The following is an 18,783-nucleotide window of genomic DNA, read 5'->3' as shown; positions in this document are numbered from 1 at the left end:
TTCATGGGAACTTCACTGCTGCTGGACTTCCAGAGAAACCCACCAGCTGCAAACTTATTATTATTATTATTATTATTGTTATTATTGTGTTAGTGTTGGAGGCAAGTGTCTGATTTCAGTATAAACGAATGCCAGTGAAGATTATTTGTTTTGTCATGTTTAGATTCAGCTGCTTGTTATGACTGAAAGGGAAAAACTAAAACATCTGTGTTTCTTGTGATTTACAAAGTGTTTTGAGGACGTGACAGCAGACAGTCCTGACCTAACCAGTACAGTAAACATTCCCTCGGACACAAATATCCCATTGCTTAGGGAACTGAAAAGACAATTACTGAACTTGAATGCTGGTTGAAAGAGCAAGAAGTCACATCCGCCATGCGCCAGTCAAATATCTGTCTAAATATTGCTCTTTATCTGCTACAGGTACTGCGGGAAAATATTTCCCAGGTCAGCAAATCTTACAAGGCACTTAAGGACACACACAGGAGAGCAGCCCTACAGGTAAGGAACAGCCAGTCACATAACGGTAACCCTTGCAGGGGTTTATTATCATTATACTGATGCCCCTATATGGATCACTGCGCTCCCCAATATGACTTTGTTTTAATTAGAAATGAAGTATCCCATTCAAGGCTCGTAAAGGGTTTCAAAAGACAGCAAACAGGGCAACCGGTAGTCTTTGATGGAAGACATTGTTGCACAAAAATGCAACCCAATTTATTGAAATATTCCACATGTGCATTTGCATAATGAAACTGTGTCTTCCGCAACCTGGTTAAATCTTATCTCTTTTTGAAATGCTACTATTCAGTCAGCTGTTTGGTTATGTTAGTATTTTCCTTTAATAAATATGTATTTTTATATTATAGTTTTCAAACACATTTTCCCTTGACAAAGGTATGTTAAACATACCGAGAAGTTGGCTCTTAGTAATGTCACTCTAATAGTCGGGCAGTGAATCAGCCCTGAAGTTAACACCGGCAGGTGTGTTATAGTTAGAGTGCCAGTATGTACATTGTTTAGATCATTAAAATGATGGAGCAAAAGGCTTAGCCTAATGCATTTTAAAAAAAAAAAAAATTAAAGTTACATTTCTTGCTGATTTGAATGACGTTAAAAGTAAAACCCAACCCTGCCGGCACTTGTGTGGTTAAGAGTTAAGTTTCTCGTGCGGAGACGAGAAGGGAAAATAGGGGGGAAAAGAAAAAAGAAGATTAATTTTGTCTCTCCAGATGTTTCTGAGGTGGAGAACAACTTCTGGACAACGTTGCACTGTAATAGCACCCCTGAGGTTTCCATGCACTGTTTATAGAAGCAGTTAATTGTCATTGATTTGGCTCTCAAACAGCTGCAGTCTTCAGCTTCACTAACTCTAATTGCTTGGGTTGGCTTTGATTTGTCTGCCCCGTCGTTCATGGAAAACGGTCGGATAATGGACTGGGCATGAGATTAGCAGGGATGGGCAGTGTCATTGGACCTGACAGTCTGCCTTGGGGGACAAGCCGTTGCTATGGAGATGAGGCTGGGGCAGTTACAAGGCTATGATCTTTAGGTGCATTAGTCTCTTGGCTCCAAATTGGGAAGTTTAGCAGTTGAAGATTCTAGTACAGACCCAGCAGCTTGACCCAGGTTGTAAATATAAATGTATCATTATCTGTAATGTGTGTGCCTTCTAGAACCCTAGCTTCCTGTCTTCAGGTTCGGATGCATTGGGTCTGCGAAATGGAAGGTGTTTCTTATTCCCATACAATAGAGCTAGTGACCCTCTTAGATTTGTTATATTGTTGTGTTTATTTTCACAGTTTACAGCTGTGTAAATCATTTTAAATACTGAACTGACACATAATGTGACTCTGGTACGTATCTACATGGCAGATTAGATATGTGCACATTTTGCATTGTAAACATAAAAGTTGTTCCTATTCCAACACAGCAACTGTAGCCTAAAGCTAAGGGAACACAAAGCTACTTTGTGGCTTGGAGCTTAGTTTGAAGAGACTAGGTTTCAGGCCATTGCAGGGCACACCAAGGGAGACTTGGGATCTGATGCAGCAAAGTGGCCTCAAGCTAGGTCTCTTGGACTGGTTCCATGCTGCTGAAAAACTTACTTTGTGTTCCCTCGGCTTTAAAAACTAAACGTTACTTTTTTTTTTTTTTTTTTTTTAAATCCAGAGATGGTTATCTTTTGTAGTCCGAGCCAACAGCGGTTTGAATGAGCAAATATATGTGCATGCATGACCTTGATCTGCTCATTCAGGACCAAATCCCTTAACCTTCTGAGAGTGTAAACTGTGCATGTTACTGCTGACTGGGTTCAGGTCACTTTTATTAAGTTTGAAATCTCGCAGGACCTGCTCACGGCTCTTTTATTTAGATATTGTTTTTAATCCACTGATTAGCTCATTTTGTAACAATTTACCCTAACAAATAGCAGGGACCATTATCTTTGCCACTTCGAGGCAAATAAGGCAAGAACAGCAGAGCGAAAGAAAGAGGCTTGTTTAAAAACTCTTCATGGTTCTTGTATCGGACTATTTGACTGGTAGAGATGCTATCAGGACCCTCTTTTAGCACAGAAATTGGCAGAGAGGGTGGCTACTCACAGACCCAATTCAGATTGTAATGGTCCACGTACAGCAAAAAAAAAGACCCAATCTTCTTGAGCTGATGAAGTAATTTCAAGTCCCCATGGACACAGTAGGGAAAAAAAATCACTCTGCTTTTTATATTTTTTTCTTCTTGGCGTTTGACCATTTTCTGTGAACCGTGATGCGCCAAGTCTGGAAATTAGCAAGCAAAAAAATAAAGCTCTCTGGAGAAGTTAAAAGGGCCTCAGTCTGATTTCAGTGCTTGATGACGAGCGATTTTCCCAAAGCAATTAGCACTGAAAGCAAACCCCAGAACACTGCTGTCAGAGGGACAGAGGGGGGGGGGGGGACTGTTGCACAGCAAGAGTGAATGCACACAGCCTCTAAACAAAGAGGGACTGTCTCAAGAATTAAACACAACTTCAAGAGTGTTTATTTATAATCAACGAAAATTGATGTACTCTGGGCTACCCTCTGGAGCTGTTTCCTTTTAAACAGCTCAACCTCGGGTAAGAAATATAACGGAATATGAAACCAGACACGTAACGACTGCTCGGCTCGGAGCAAGAAAATCATTTTGAACTTCATTGCTTTTGAGGATGGCAAGAGAAAGAGAAAGGCCTATAAGTCTTTTTGTTTTATTTTTTTCCATGAATAAAATAAAGTTTGACATTCACAAAACTGTCCTGCACTGTAGTTAAACAAGCTAGCACCAGTCTAGAACATTGCATCTCAAACTGTATTTGATTCATATAAACAGACTTTGAGAAAGAAGCATTTTGACCAGTGGACTCTATAAATAAGAGTAGAAAACAAGTTTTCCTCATGTTTACTTCCCTTAACATCTCCATATCAGGCGTGGATATTCAGTCAGGGGATCAGCTTCTGTTTCCCCCATTTAACCACTTCTAGGATCAGCTTAAAAGTGGCAGTGCAGTGCAGCCATGTACTCCTAAATCTGAAGATAGCAGATCGCCACTAAAATATCAGTTTTCTTTAACAAGAATTAATATACAAGTTCACATTTGTATACTGAACTTCTAGGAAAACACATAATAGGTAATGCATATGTCTAATTTCTACAAGGATTTCCACAAAGTGTCTTTACCCATCTTGTCCGAATGCTTTACTTTGCGTGTGTGTGTGTCAGTGGCAGAACGATGATGTCTGAGCTACCTATAGAAAGTAGTACGGAACTGCGTTGTGATTCGTTCCTGTTCGACCACCAGTGCCGTTACCATGCCCCTCATTTGTGGAACTGGTACAGAAAATCGACTCGGGACTTCAGCAGCCATTTGCAAAAGTGAAAATGTGTTGTTAGGAAAATAAACAGATACATGCAGGTTATTTTATGGTACGCTTTGTTGTAATACTGTGCTTCCACCACAAGGTGGAACACCCCCCCCCCTTTTTTTTTTCCTAAACCGTAAACATGTTACAATCCTAGTAACTTTGAAAAAAAAAATGTAATATGTATCTTTGAATTTAGGGGTGTCGTTTTTAGAAGAAGATTCTCCCCGTAATGGGCAAGTTCTATATCTCTAGTCAAGAAGACATTTGTTTAATTTTGGAATGGCACACACACACACACACACACACACACACACACACACACACACACATACAAACGCATGGTGCACTGCTATTGTTGCCTTGTGACCTGTATTTCAACAACGTCCACAAACCAGATGAGGCTGCTGAAAACGTCTAACGAGAATGTGATTGCCCCCTTGTGGGGTTTGACTTCTGCCCGCGCTGTTTAGACCAGAGCACTCTGCAGCCAGAAAGGCTGGTTAGTGTTTACTGAGCTCTCATTATGTTCGTTCCCTTCTCTTTCTGTCTCCAGATGTAAATACTGCGACAGGTCGTTCAGCATCTCTTCCAATCTGCAGCGGCACGTCAGGAACATCCACAACAAGGAGAAGCCCTTCAAGTGTCACCTGTGTAACCGCTGCTTCGGCCAGCAGACCAACTTGGACCGACACCTCAAAAAACATGAGCATGAGAACATTCCAGGTAATGCAGCTGTGATCCGGAACAGCAGTGTCTGACACAACACTGACCCTTACACACACACACACACCCTTTGACCTCGGCGCATGGCAGCAGCCAATCTGTCCGAGTCACGGCACCAATGTAACCGGGCAGATGCTGGGTGTGAACCACAACTGAGCACCTTAACCGCTATGCAAAAGAGCCGGGCTCGGCTGCATTCGTGGTTATAGAGCTTTTAACCTCATCTCCTCTCAGCGAGGGACCAAATCCCTAACGGCAGTGTATAACACAATCCTGCCCGTTACATGCGCTCCTAGATATTGTGCAGATCCCTCCTGCTAGCTAGCTCTACTTTATAACAGTGCAGTTTTCCCCTGGAATGATTTACACAGTAAAGATGTGTTTGTCAATATGTATTATGTTTCTCCTCTATCCAGTCAATATCCAGGGCTGCGACGTGTTTGTTTTTCATGCCGTTATGTATTCCATCGTTTTCTTTTTTTCTTTTTTCTTCAGTGAGTCAGCATTCTGGGATTCTTTCGAACCTGGGGACGAGCATCTCCTCGCCAAACTCCGAACCGGACAATCATGCACTTTTAGACGAGAAGGAAGATTCCTATTTTTCGGAAATCCGGAATTTTATTGCCAACAGCGAACTGAACCAGGCGTCCAGTTCGACAGATAAAAGGTAATGATTTCAACTCGAGAGGAAAGATTAGGACTCGTGATTTGACCCCCTTCTCAGTTATTCAGTATGGAAAGATCTTTGTTTATGCATTTAGCATTGAACAATATGCATAACTTATCTATACATCCGGTACCCTTACATAGATTGGACTGCCAATATAAATGTCACATAGAAGAGCAACAGAACAGAAAAATCTGTTGTCTGTCTGTGTGTGTGCTATGTGAATGTATAAGTCTGATTTACAACTATGACCAAAAGTTTTGCATCACCTAGATTGAGGTATAGGTGATGCAAAACATAATTTAGATATTGTACTTAACATCCCTGTAATAAATAAAACTGCAAAATGATATCGCAAAAGTCTACCAGAAGCCATAACAGTAGTACAGTATTTGTATATGGAAAACTACAAAGCGGTATGTAATTCGGTATGTTAACATAACATTATTCAGCAGGTTTCATGTGACCTTTTTATGAAGCAAAATTTGTTCATTCTATAATGGTAATGCAAAACTTTTAGCCATAGCTGTAGTTTATCAACTCATACATGTAGTAATACTAAAATAAACTATTTCAGAAACTCTTTGACAAACGACTAGGAATACGAAACCGAATCTAAATATCTGTCAAAAAAATCAATAAATTCAGTTTATTCTCATATTACTGCATTTCATCTTGTATAACTGTTGCTGTTAAAAAGGGTTCCATTCAGCGGTAACTGTGTCTATGAAGATGTGATATGCTGGTAGTTATTCCCAGGTTGTCATTATGAATCCCGACCTGGACCAATCAAAAGGCAGAACGAAAAAGCATTAAAGCCTCTGCTTTCCCTCACAGAGGCTCTAGATTAAAACTCTACTCACAGGGGACCCCCAGCTACCCTGCCTGTACGCTGTCCCTGGTGGATGCCAAAGGCGGTGCAGTCTGAAACAGCAGTGAAGCATAACAGTGTAAACCCAGCAGGTTAAACAAATGCTGAGTGTCTCATTAACTTTCCTTCTCAGCCTATGACACTTAACTTTTACCAGACTCGCCAAAAATACAACAAACCCATTACTGACAAAAAAAAACATATTCATAACCATGTTACAACTTGCAGGCCTCCAGCTTTCTAGCAAAAACACATATGTGACCATAATCTTGCATTACACTGAATTCATATTTAATGTGCTGTGTAAATGTGGTCTGTGTGTGCTGTGCATATTTAAGAGGACGTGACAGCAGAACAGAGTGATTCAGTAAGTGATGCTTTGTGCAGCTCACAATGGGATTTTTCTAAACGCCCACATGCAAATGAATAACCATTTTTCGATGAAAGCAAATTTCAAATCCCTTTTTTTTGAGCACCCATGTACAGCTATGGCCAAAAGTTTTGCATCGCCTAGAATTTTATGATTGAGACATTAAAAAAATGTGTGTGTATAGATAGATAGATGGATAGATGAAAATAATTTAGATTAATGTAGAAACTACAAAAGATATTACACAATGATATCGCAAAAGTGTACCGCAAGCCATAATAGTAGGACAGTATTTCATGCTAGATTTTTAAAATGTCACATTTTTCAATTTTTGTCCATTTTTTTCATGAAATATAAAGCGATATGTAACTCAATATGTTAACGTAACATTGTTCAGCAGGTTTCATTCAACTTTATGAAGCAAATTCAATAGGGTGATGCAAAACCTTTAGCTGTAGCTGCACAGCATCACTTCCTTCTGGGATCAATAGCCTCTTCTCACTAAAGCAGGCTTGGCTTCTGCGAAGCCATCATTCAAATGAGACCTCTGCTTTATATCTATTTTTAAAAAATGTAGTTTCTCAAATGTGTTAGACGTTTGAATAGAGTTTAGCCTTTAAAGCTCTTTCTTTGTTTGCTGGATCATCATTGGGTATGCAGAAGCTGTTTCTGAATTTTTTGTAATTTTTTACTGAAATAGGTTGTCTAGGCAGGCAGGCAGGCAGTCTGGGAGTGAGGGTATTTTTATTTCAAACTGACAGAGGAAAAAAAAAATGACGCTGGCATTTCCTGTAAGAGATCACAGAGGTTTAAGCTTGTCTAGCGCAGACAGAAATAGACAGCTGAGGCTGAAGCGGGCTGGCATGAGTGCCTTGAGGGGGCAGATTGGGGTATTTATCTGCAAGAGAAATCGATCAAGCCACCCCCCCAAACACAAACACCCCGCCGACGTGTTTAGACTAAGTGACAATACCAAACAAGGCATTTTTATAATTGTTTGAGAATCCCCACCCCGACCTCAGCCTCCGAGCCCCGAAGCCCTCCAGTCCCCTTCCCTTCTCATCATGCTCAAGTCTGGTACTTGTGATAATTGTCTGTGTGCATTCAGTATGTTATGATGTTTGAATTAAAGAGTACATTTAGTTTCGACTGCCCCAAACCCAAACCTTAACCTGGTTCTTTGTGTAGCTTAAAATAATCTGTTTAAACACCTTCACCGAGAGGAAATCAGTGTGGCCGTTAGCATCTAAACAATCGTTAAACTAACACACTGTCGCCTCCCTCCCAGGCCGGATGACAGCCAGGGACACGTGCTGTCCAACCCCAAGCGGAGTGAAGGAGAGGAAGAGGAAGAGGAAGAGGAGGCTGATGAAGAGGACGGTAGCCTGACGGAGAAATCTCAGGACGAGGTGGTCTCCCCGCCGATGGTACCCCAGGGGAGCTACGAGGATGAGGAGGAGCCTTCCTCTCTAATGATGAGTTACGAACACACCCGAAGGTGAGGGCCCGCTCCACACAACACCACTGGGACTTGGTTTATTACACTTTCATGCAGGGCTTTTTATATCAAGCGACGTGGTAGCAGGTACACCCTACAAACGAAGCTGGAGAAAGCCACTTTGTGGAAATACTTTTAGGTAAATGCATAGAAGTTCAGTACACAAATAAAATAGGAATTCAGATAATAATTCTTGTTTAGGAAAATCTGTATTATACTACACCATTGGAGTTGATTCCAGCATTAAGTGTAAGAAAACAAGTCCCAAGAACTCTTATGAATGTGTTTCATTGCGCTTTATCTGCTGACAGACAAGTCCCACAGTGAAGCATGTGACAAGCAGTCCACGCTCCACCTTGTGTCCACTTCATCACCCTCTCCAGTGCATGCTGCAGGGCACTATTGCAATACAGACCCGGACAAGGTCCCCTCCATTCCTTTGGGAAAGCCAGCTACCGTTTTCTGTTATTTGCGTGCCGGTAAGGCGGTAAAGCGATGAAGTGGAGACACTCTCTGCTGGGACCCTTGTGTCGTGCCCTTCCCCGTTTCTCCAATTTGCATGTACCTCGTGGTGCCGTGGCTTGTCGAGTCCCCTCATCGCATGTGCATGAGCAGTCTGGTGTTTGTCAGGGCTGGTTGCTTGGCCTGTCGGTGTAAGACCAGGAAAGCTAACCCAAGGTTCGTTGGTGCAGGTGTATTGATGAGGACGAAGCGAGCCTTTTAGAACTGGAGCAGATTCCGGCTTTCGGGAAGGGCCTGGATCTCCGTAAGGCCGCAGAGGAACCCTTTGAAGTTAAAGACATGTTTAACTCCTCCTTAGAATCGGAGACTTTAAAAGAGACCCTGTACAGACAGGCTAAAACGCAGGTATGTGACTTCACCAATGTGTGCATGATGCACATTTTAATAAAGGCAGCAAGCAGGCTAGATGAAAAATGACTGACACAAGAAAACAGTGAGAAGGATCAAGGACCGTGCCTTTTATCCACACCCCAGGGCTGTAGCATTAGCTGTATCAGTGGTGATTTCCATCAATATTTTGAAGTGCTTTACGAATCTCATACACAGAAGGCGAAACAAACAATTGGGCTCATGTTTGGAGATGGCAGAAGGAAATGATTAGCTAGACTGAAGGATCTAATCGAAATTGGAACAGACAAGCCAGTGAATAAGCAAACGCCTGGTTAGTTAGTGAGATCCGTACTGTTATGAAACTTGCTTATGTGGATTTGTTTTGAAATCTGCTGCATAGGGATGAGCAGGGTGTACAAGCCCTCGGCTTGTCTGTGTAGCTTCCCTTTCATAAACACACTGGCGGGGGCGAGAGTTGGATCTCTGTTTTGATCGTGGGAGGGGGAAGGCATGGCTCTGTCCCTTTTCTTTTATGAGCTCTATTGAGGCACGTATTGTTCTTTCAAAACCCTTCTGTTCATCCTAAACACTGGAACAGGCCGTGTCTTCACAGATTTCTGAATGCAAGCGAGTTGTGAACAGCAGCTGATTGTACTTGGGTGTCAGTCAGCAGTTTCATTTGTTTTGTGCTGGTTTGGTTTGCCAGCTGCTTGCTCGTCAGACACAAACACAGATGATTTTGTAACTTATTTTATTGCAGTGAAAACTGTGAGGAGATCCCCAAACCTCAAACTGCTGGGTTTTCAGATGAAGTCAGTGACTGATAAAGCCGTGTTTGAGTGAATGTTAACGCGCTGCATCTATAGTGAACATTCGATGGAAAGGACTTGTCATAGTTTCAGCACATTGTATCTCATGTATAAAACATGCAGCTTAATTAAATAAAAACACAAAACACAACACTTTTGTATGTTTAGTAGCGGATTGAGAGTACAATCTTGCTATTGTAATGCGTCATGTGATGACGTCTCTTGTATCAATAACCCTACACGCAGTGTGTGAAGTTTTAAAAGTATATTTCCTCGTTCTGTTTTATATAAAAGTATAACGATACACAAAGCATAGGGATGCAGTGCAGTAATGGCTTGAATAATAATATAATTTTGTGTATTTAACAGGCTTATGCAATGATGCTGTCTCTGTCTGAAAACAACCCTCTGCACACATCCTCCCAGAATTCTCTGGATGCTTGGCTGAACAGGGGGGGTGGAGCGTCAGAGCCTGGGAACTTTCACCCCCTCAACCACATCTGAGAGAGAGAGAGAGAGAGACCAGGAACCAGGGACCAGGCCACACTGGGAAAACTGGGACCACCTCTGTCTCAACGAGAGCTGGACAGGGCCGCCCAGGGGACCAGGTTCTCTCACCCAAGCGGGCGGCACAGTGAACCAGGCATAGAGATTGTAGAGCATGGAGGAGGCAGCCCTGCTTAGCATGGTCCGAATAGGGAGCCAGCACACTGGGGCTGGCACATTGTGCCAGGGGCCTTCCATAAGTGCTTGTTGTTGAATTGATTGAGTTCCGTTGGTCTAAATTTGGCCCTCTTGAGTGTTTTTACAGTTGTGGGTGGTCTGAACACCCCTTTGGAAACTGGCTGGGTAGAATCCTTGCCCTTTCCTGCCCCCCTATTCCATTCCAGATCAAGCTCAGTAAGGTTGCTTCCACGCAGACTGGTAACTAAAGGACCTTTTTTTCACCTCATTCCTTGGGTCAGCAAACCTTTCAACAATGACCTTAATGCCCACAACATATTTATTCCACACAAGTAAGCTTTTGCACAGTGAAAAGATGCTATGTCAAGAAGCAGCTGAACGGTAGGACATATTGTAGTAGTCATAGTAATTAATAATAATAACAATTCTAATTTAATGAACTACAAAGCTCTCAAAAAGGACACTGCATTCCTCAAAGAGGCTAGTCCACAAATAAGTAAATAATAATGAATACAAATATTTTATCCAGTAAATTTTGACTTTAAATTATTTCCCACAGGGGCCAATACTGTATCATAATTCTTTTAGTTCGATTTAAGTTAATTTGTATAAATCATTTGCTTTTTTGTATGTTATTTGTTCTGTAATAACAGTATTGTTGTTTTTTTTTTCCTTAGACACCATGGTATATATTGTTAATATAATTACTTAGTGAAGGACCAAAATTGTGTAATATTGCTGTACGTACACCATCCAGGAAGTATGTAGGACGAGTGGTTTGTGCCAAATAACCCAGTAGACGATGTTTTGTTCTCCGACAATCATTTTTTCTTGAAGGGTTTTTATTCTGTTGCTGTTGAAGTTTGTTATGATTTTCTGTAGACTTCTTCAATCTGCAATTAGGAGTAGGAGATTGTGTGTTCTATTTATTATTGGGGGGTTTTGTTGTTGATGAAAAGTGACAGCTGTATATATTATATATATATATATATATATATATATAATATATTACATATATATAAATTTCCTCCCACAGTTAACCCAGTATATCTTCAAAAAAGAAAAAAAATGCGATGCAAGCTCCATTTAATACAAGTGATATTGCCAGCGTGCCAAATTTGTAAAACGAAGAATTTAGGTGTTTACTTATCAAATCAAACTACATTTGAGAAAAGAAAGAAAGAGAATCGCTGTGTAATTGAAATCGCTTTTTTTTAGTTTATTTAGTAATAAACTAATCTGGCTGTGTTGTATATTTTTTTTTTTTTTTTTTGCAAAGGGTGGTGTTATGTGTTAAACAGGACCGTACTGAGGGGGGGGGGGGGGGGCACATTCCAAATGTTTCACAGACCTGACAGTGGTCTCCTCCCGGCATGCTCTGAAACCCATGACGTCTTTATTATCGGACTGTGGAGCAGGCCCGTGGTATGGCAGTACAAATTTTGTAAAATATGTAAAAGTTTATTTTAACTTTTTATTTTTTTTTTTTTTTTTTTTTTTTAAAGAAAAACAAAAAAATGAACTGTTGACAGTTATGCTGTATGAAGAAGCCTCTCTTGTTTTTGATGCTGACTTGGTGTGATTGTATTGTTTATTGCATTTTGCTACCCGTTTTACTGCATTTCGCATCCTTCAAAAATGTCCCATAATGAAATGCATTAGCTTTATGATTCCCAGAATGAGCTGATTTAACATACAGCTAAGTACTTGCAACCACTTCATAGTGTGCGCCCAAATCCCTAATCCTAATTATTTCCAAAATCAAGAGCAATGTCAATTGGGAAATACTGCAGACACTTTAAACTCTACCACCCCATTGGCACCCTGTTTAATTCATTCGCTGCACTTCGGACTTAAGCATTTTAAACTTAATGAAGTTGCTGGTAGAAAATGCATGAGGGCACTCTTTATCCCATAGTCCCATAGAATAATGTATTGTTCTTTTATCTGTCCAGCAAAAACACCCGGTTTGGTGTTCTCTATCTGGTTTCTGTTTTCAATGCTGATAATGTGTTGGAGCAATTCCGGGTTGAAATGGTTAAACCTCCTGTTTCCTGGTTTTCTGTTGCAAGAGAGAGAGAGACCCAAATAACACGATGAAGATTGCACAGCCGTAGTTCAGTCAAATTATCAACACTGGCAGAATAATTAAAATGTGTGTAGTCCTGTTCTCCTATCCCATTACAGTGCTGTATGCATTAAACAAGAAATAGTGTATTGTCTTTGTGGCCAGCAGAGGGCACCCTCAGTTGAAAAAAATAAATAAATAAATCGCCAAGCCCACACACATCAATACAGTGTTTTTGTGAATTTGTATAAGAGTCCCTACCCTAACAGTGTAAATAAATGGGGAAATAAATACATTTTTTAATTAAGTTACCAGCTTTCTAATGGCAAATCCGGCACCTAAGGCAAATTAAAATGTGTTTGACCAAATATATATATATATATATATATATATAGATATATATATATATATATATATATATATATATATATATATATATATATATATATATAAGAAAAAAACATATCCAATGTGGCTGGTCTTGATCTTCTGTCACAGTACAGACCTGAATTAAAAAAAAATAGTTTGTTTCAAAACTGTATATTGTTCTAAAAGATTGTTGTCTATGTCTGGAATTCATATAAGAAAACGGATATGAAGGTTCCAAAATTGATGGTGCTTGTTTCATTTTGGATCTGAATTGATATTGCCTCGGTTCTGTTTATAAAAAAGACGAAGAAAAAAAAAAACTGCATGACTTGTGTTTACCGGTCATTATGGTGTCCATTTGTGAACATTTGTATTTAAAAACAAAATGTAAAAATCCATAGATGCACTTATTGTACATGTGGTTAGGGTGTACATTGCAGACTCACAAGAGACTTTTTACTGCCTTGGCAAAATAAACGGGCATTCAGATATTAAATTGAAGGAATTATGCTTGTGGGAGGAGAGAGAAAATGAAATTGAAGTGCAGAATAATCTGAAGTAAACACAATCTGATTTCTGAAATTGCGGTTCATTTTGATGCTTGTGATAATTATTATAACGAAAGATGTACTTCTTTAGAGCAATTCCATTCAAATAAATTTAAAAAAAAATAAAATCTGATTCTGATTTTAAATCTGTAGAATAGGAATGTGTACCAGATGTAATCTTTCCAATGCTATGAAGAATTTATACATGAGATTGATATGCAATAAAACCTGTGTGCTTTTTATATACAATCTCCCTTTTGGGTCTTTATTCCAAAAAAAAAAAAAAGGGACAACAGTTATATCTTCATCTTCATCCTTTTTCAATCCTCTGCTGGATGAAGGCCTCCCCAAGATTCTTCCACTCAAGCCTGTCTGCAGTGTCCCTCATCCATGCTGCTCCAACGTGTTTCCTGATTTCATCTTGCCATCTTCCTGGAGGTCTTCCCCTTGTTCGTTTTATATCTCCTGGGATCCAGTCTAGCATCTCCTTGGTCCAGGGATGGTCTGTTGTTATTCCCAGCAAGCATCTTTCCATACTCTGAGTCCTTTGTCTTTTTGAGTCATTTTTGCATTGAGGGTCCAGGTTTCACACAAACATATATATAGCCTTTGGGCAGGATTGCTAGATTTTAACTGCATTCAAGTTTGAAACTTGCACTAGCCTTGCACCCAAGTCCTGTGTTTCAGAACTTTCCATGTTCAGTATATTATTGAAATGCGTTTGAACAATCAGGCCCATTGAAAATCAATGCACTTACTGCGTCACACCAATAAGCCTGGCCTGAGTCTGAAAGTTCACTAATAGGAGGTCCTCATGCAGCTATTAGGTTGGTTTATCACCAAGCGCTCGTCTCCAGATCACTTAAATAAAATACCTAATTCAGTGTAGTTCTGAAACCAAGACTTTGCACAGGGCTAGTGTGAGTTTCAAGCCCTGTGTAGTGCTGTATTTAAAACAGACCAGCAGAAACATATGTTATAGTTTTGATTTTCAAAACACGTGGTTTGCAGAACCAGAAGGGTAAGAACAATCTTACTTTCCCTTCTGGAAATTAAAAATAAAAAAACGGCAAAGGTTTTCTTTTGGAAAGCTTTTAAAATATATTGAAATGCTGCCATTCGGAAACGTGTGCTTTAACTGCGGGGTGTGCCCTACCTACATCATGCAGCACAGGGGTGTTCAGAAGAAGCAAAAAGATGGGAGGCGTGTTGCTTGGGATGTTGCGACATGTGCTATACACTATAGATCAATTAAGCATATGTGTTATGCGTTTCATTGCACATGGATAATTCTGATACAATATTTACATATAACCTCATAATAATATGAATGATACTGTACTAATGAGACCAGCACCCAGGAAGAATTATACATCGTGTGTAAGTTGCTGAACAAAAAAAGTTTGATTAGTAACCGAGGCTTTGCAATTTGCTGACTACAACTTTAAGAAGTCAAACGCGGAAGCAAGTGGAAAAGCAAGGCAGTGAAGTTCCTGTTTAGGCAGGCTGGACAGTCATTTTGTGGTGGCGTGGTGCCTTGCTATGCACTGCGTGTATTTGTAAACACACGTTTCCGATTTGATCAGAATCTTTTTCTTGCCTTAATATCGAAGTAATTGTACTTAATAATAATAATAATAATAATAATAATAATAATAATAACACCACCCTTGGAATCATGCTGCAACTCAATGACTCAGTAGAACCTGAAAGCCCGGGCGCAGCTGTGCTCCACACCGGGGGAAATGATGATGGCGTGGAGGTAGCATTTACCCCACCGGGGGTACGGGGGATCCGGCCCGGATTGCACCAGCCCCCGCACGGTTCCCTCACCATGCAAGGAGCGGGGTCTTCGGTTGCTTGCTGTTCACCTTTACAGACACTGACGCCTTTTCACGTTCACAATCCGACAATGCAAGCTAAAGTCAAAGATTACTTTGTGTTCAGGGTGAGTTCACACCGCGCGAGTTATTAATTAATAAATAAATATAACACGAAGCAATCAATGCCATGTCTACATAGTTGCAGCCTGCAAATAAATGTTAATGCGTAAGTTTTTAGTATTTTGAATTTTTACCGTTGTTGACAACCAAATGCGTGCATTATTATCATCAGACTGCAATGCTAAAATAAATAATGTACAGTAGAAATAATTGACAAACAAGAACACGGCGGTGGTCAATCGTGCAGTGTATGCGGTACACGGGAAAAGGCCTGATGCTTGTGACATGGCTGCTGTTATTTCGTGTTGTCCACAGTGCAATAATATTACTGTAGCTGCATAGAAACTGTCCGAGGTGGGTTCATTCTGCAGGTGTAGTTTTCTTCTGTCTTTATCCTGTATATAAGAACATATTAACTGTTAATGCAGCTATTTTAGTCTAAGCGTAATTTCCCTGAACTACATCCAGCTGGTTGGTTGACCAGTGATTTTCGGCTGCAGTTGTAATACATCACAAACACAATCATAGGCCGCATCGCTTGGTAATGAATGCATTAAACAGTTTAAATGAAATGTATCACCTAGTGGTCAGACTTGATGCTAACTGTATACCTCAATTTACTGCATTGGTTACAGTTTATCTCGGTAATGTTGTGTTTTTTGTTTTTTTTTTCCAGCCAGGCACGATTGAGCAGGCCGTGAATGACATCCGCTCGGTTGCCTTGCCAACCGAGGACGGAGAGGTCCAGAGCGTTTGGCTTCTGGCAGAGTGAGTGATCAGTGGAGGTTTTAAAGCCGCTCTTTACCATTGACACAGATTATTGTGGAATCTGTTTATATATGTAGTACTGCTAGGAAACAGCAGATGGCGCCAAAGAATGGAAACAATGCAAGGTTAAAAAAATGTGTAGAATTTCTAATTATTTCTCGCCTCTCTTTCCACACAGAATAGACCACTGGAACAACGAGAAGGAGCGCCTGGTGCTCCTCACAGATTGGTCCCTCCTGGTCTGCAAGTACGACTTCATCAACCTCCAGTGTGAGCAGGTGGTCCGAGTCTCTCTCAATGCTGTCGACACCATCTCCACAGGGGAGTTCCAGTTCCCGCCCAAATCCCTCAACAAGTGAGTCAGTCCCTATCATTAAGGGCAGTTCTGCACCTATATATATATGTATATATATATATATATATATATATATATATATATATATATTATATATATATTACTTTATATTTATATATAATTTCTAATTGTTTTTGATTGCATGCATAGATTCAGAATTATGTATTGCGCATTTGGAGGTCTTGTCCCTGTGATGATGATTTGTGTCGTTGTAGTTTATTTCTTATTGTTGGTGACAGTAGTTCAATTTAGCAGTGAGATCTGTAGTACATTACATGTAGCAGCACTTGCTGGTTTCTGCCCAGTTAAAGGGCTCTGTTCTTTTTTTGCAGGAGAGAGGGTTACGGTATACGGGTGCAGTGGGATAAACGCCCCCGAGCGTCCTTCATGAGCCGCTGGAATCCCTGGTCCACCGACATGCCTTACACCACCTTCACAGAGCACCCCATGGCCTACGCTGATGAGAAGATTGCTTCCCTTTGTCAGGTAAGTGACTGATCAGGACTCGGCATAATGGAGTACACCTTTATGAAAATGCGTGGCAAACACTACCGTACTACTAACAGGGCTGCCATGTTGTGCAATGCAATCAACCTGACCTGTAACCCTTAAACACAGGACTGGCAAATTCACTCCACAAAATATAAGAACTAACTCGCCAACATAGTTAAAACAGTTTGGTAATCATGTAATGTTCTGAAAATCAACCGCAACAACAAAGCAAATGATTACCAAACTGAATGAAACAAGGGACAGCTCACACTGTGTTTCTCATACAGACGACTTCAGTTCCTCTACTGCTGCCTCAGAATTGCAGTATTCCAGATTGCGTCCATTGGCAGTGTGGGATCACCTGTCCCAGTGACCGCTCCCCTCTCTCTCTGCTCTGCTCTGCAGATGGACAACTTCCAGACGCAGTTGATCCAGGCGGTAAAGAAGGCCCACAAGGACTCCCCTCTCCCCGGCAGGGCTAATGGAGTGCTGATTCTGGAGCGGCCCCTTCTCATCGAGACCTATGTGGGGCTGATGTCCTTCATTAACAACGAGGCCAAGCTGGGCTACTCCATGACCAGAGGCAAAATCGGATTTTAACTAACTAACCAGCTTGTTGTTGCCACTGAGCGTCGTATTTTACAATGCGAGTAACATACAAGTTTGTGTGTGTGTGTGTGTGTGTGTGTGTGTGTATACATATGTAGTTAATGACCCACAGTTGAACTGTTGCAGGGTCTTAACTTAAACCCATGAGTCTTCAATATAACTGCCTCGGCACAGACAGCACATCTCACGTTTATAAAGCTACAGCATGAGCCAAACTCGTAAAGTCCCACAGCCAAACGCTTGTGCCATGCGTCGTCACATCTGCAGTGTCACATAGATTACAGCTGTAACTTCTTCCACTGAACAGAAAATTTGCAAAAAGGAGGTGTCTGTATTGTTTTGGGAAATACAGAAATGCATGATGCAATGTGGTGTGTATGGGGGAAAGCCAGCTGTAGATAATGGGGGGGGGGTGGGGGTTGGGTACATTTCTGAGTATTTTAGCACAAGCTGTTATCTGTTGTTTATTAACAGTCCTGTGCACTTGAATGCTGTTTTTTTGTTTGTTTATTTGTTTGGATCAGATCAGATCCAGCTACAGATTCCCCTGTGCATTGATCACTGTAAGGGAGTGCAAAGCAGCATCTAGTTTCCTGACACATTAACACGAGCTTCAGCAGCCCCTAATTGGATTGAAGCTGTTTTGGCATTGTTCTGTTTTGATATTAAAGTGACGGGATTAGAGGACCTACATTTTAATGTGTGACAAACCCTTGGCAGTTGTATGAGGTAGAATTATCACTCTGGACTTTGATCATTTAGACAGTTAGGACTTTTTATCTGATCTCCAGTGTAGCACAATTTGCTTGATGGTGAAAGTCAAATCAATGAGTAAGTTGAGTGTGTGTTTTTTTTTTTTTTTAAGTTAACAAATGGCGCTTAGGCTCCATGGCAGAAAAAACAGGTTTCGTAATCCATGCACATTTACACATTGCATGCAGATCTAAAGCCCCTCCTGGTGACAAAAGCACAACACCCATATTTTAGGATCAGTGAAATTAACTGGAACGATGTTCCTGTATCTGTGATCTTAAACCAGCGAGATGAACTTTAAGGTCAGTGCTATACTTTAGATAGGTAGCTGCAGGCAGTTTGTAGCTGCGCGTCTCAGAAAACTGGCTGTATTTGCTGCTGAATGAATTGACAAGCCTGTCTAAAATGAAAGATACAACTTATTAATATACAAGTACATTTACTTAAGATGAGATAATCTGGCTTTGCATCTATGCCACAGCAGTCTAGAGTGTTGCAACCCTTAGTGTTACTGTCTGATAAA

The 18,783-nt window shown here is 40.7% G+C and overlaps 2 protein-coding genes across 5 annotated transcripts in view; both read left to right on the top strand.

Moving 5' to 3' along the window:
- Positions 1-11,317, top strand: part of LOC121328269 (histone-lysine N-methyltransferase PRDM16-like) — a 183,685-nt gene extending 172,368 nt beyond the window's left edge. For 3 of the 4 annotated variants that reach the window (XM_041272859.1, XM_041272858.1, XM_041272861.1), the window contains 6 exons: positions 424-501; positions 4,435-4,604; positions 5,100-5,271; positions 7,801-8,010; positions 8,703-8,877; positions 10,041-11,317. In XM_041272859.1, the coding sequence (XP_041128793.1) occupies positions 424-501; positions 4,435-4,604; positions 5,100-5,271; positions 7,801-8,010; positions 8,703-8,877; positions 10,041-10,175 (940 nt within the window). In that variant the 3' untranslated portion in view covers positions 10,176-11,317. The remainder of the gene's footprint in view (positions 1-423; positions 502-4,434; positions 4,605-5,099; positions 5,272-7,800; positions 8,011-8,702; positions 8,878-10,040) is intronic. The other variant, XM_041272860.1, reaches the window with a different exon arrangement.
- A 3,528-nt stretch (positions 11,318-14,845) lies between these two features.
- LOC121329182 (tumor protein p63-regulated gene 1-like protein) lies at positions 14,846-18,480 on the top strand. Its single transcript, XM_041274606.1, has 5 exons — positions 14,846-15,288; positions 15,960-16,051; positions 16,230-16,406; positions 16,739-16,892; positions 17,304-18,480. The coding sequence occupies exons 1-5, from the start codon at positions 15,019-15,021 to the stop codon at positions 17,496-17,498; spliced, it is 888 nt and encodes a 295-aa protein (XP_041130540.1). The 5' UTR covers positions 14,846-15,018; the 3' UTR covers positions 17,499-18,480.
- The last annotated feature ends 303 nt before the right edge of the window (positions 18,481-18,783 follow it).

Source organism: Polyodon spathula, chromosome 16, assembly GCF_017654505.1.
Source record: "Polyodon spathula isolate WHYD16114869_AA chromosome 16, ASM1765450v1, whole genome shotgun sequence".
NCBI lineage: Eukaryota > Metazoa > Chordata > Actinopteri > Acipenseriformes > Polyodontidae > Polyodon > Polyodon spathula.
This window is presented reverse-complemented; position numbering and strand designations above follow the sequence as displayed.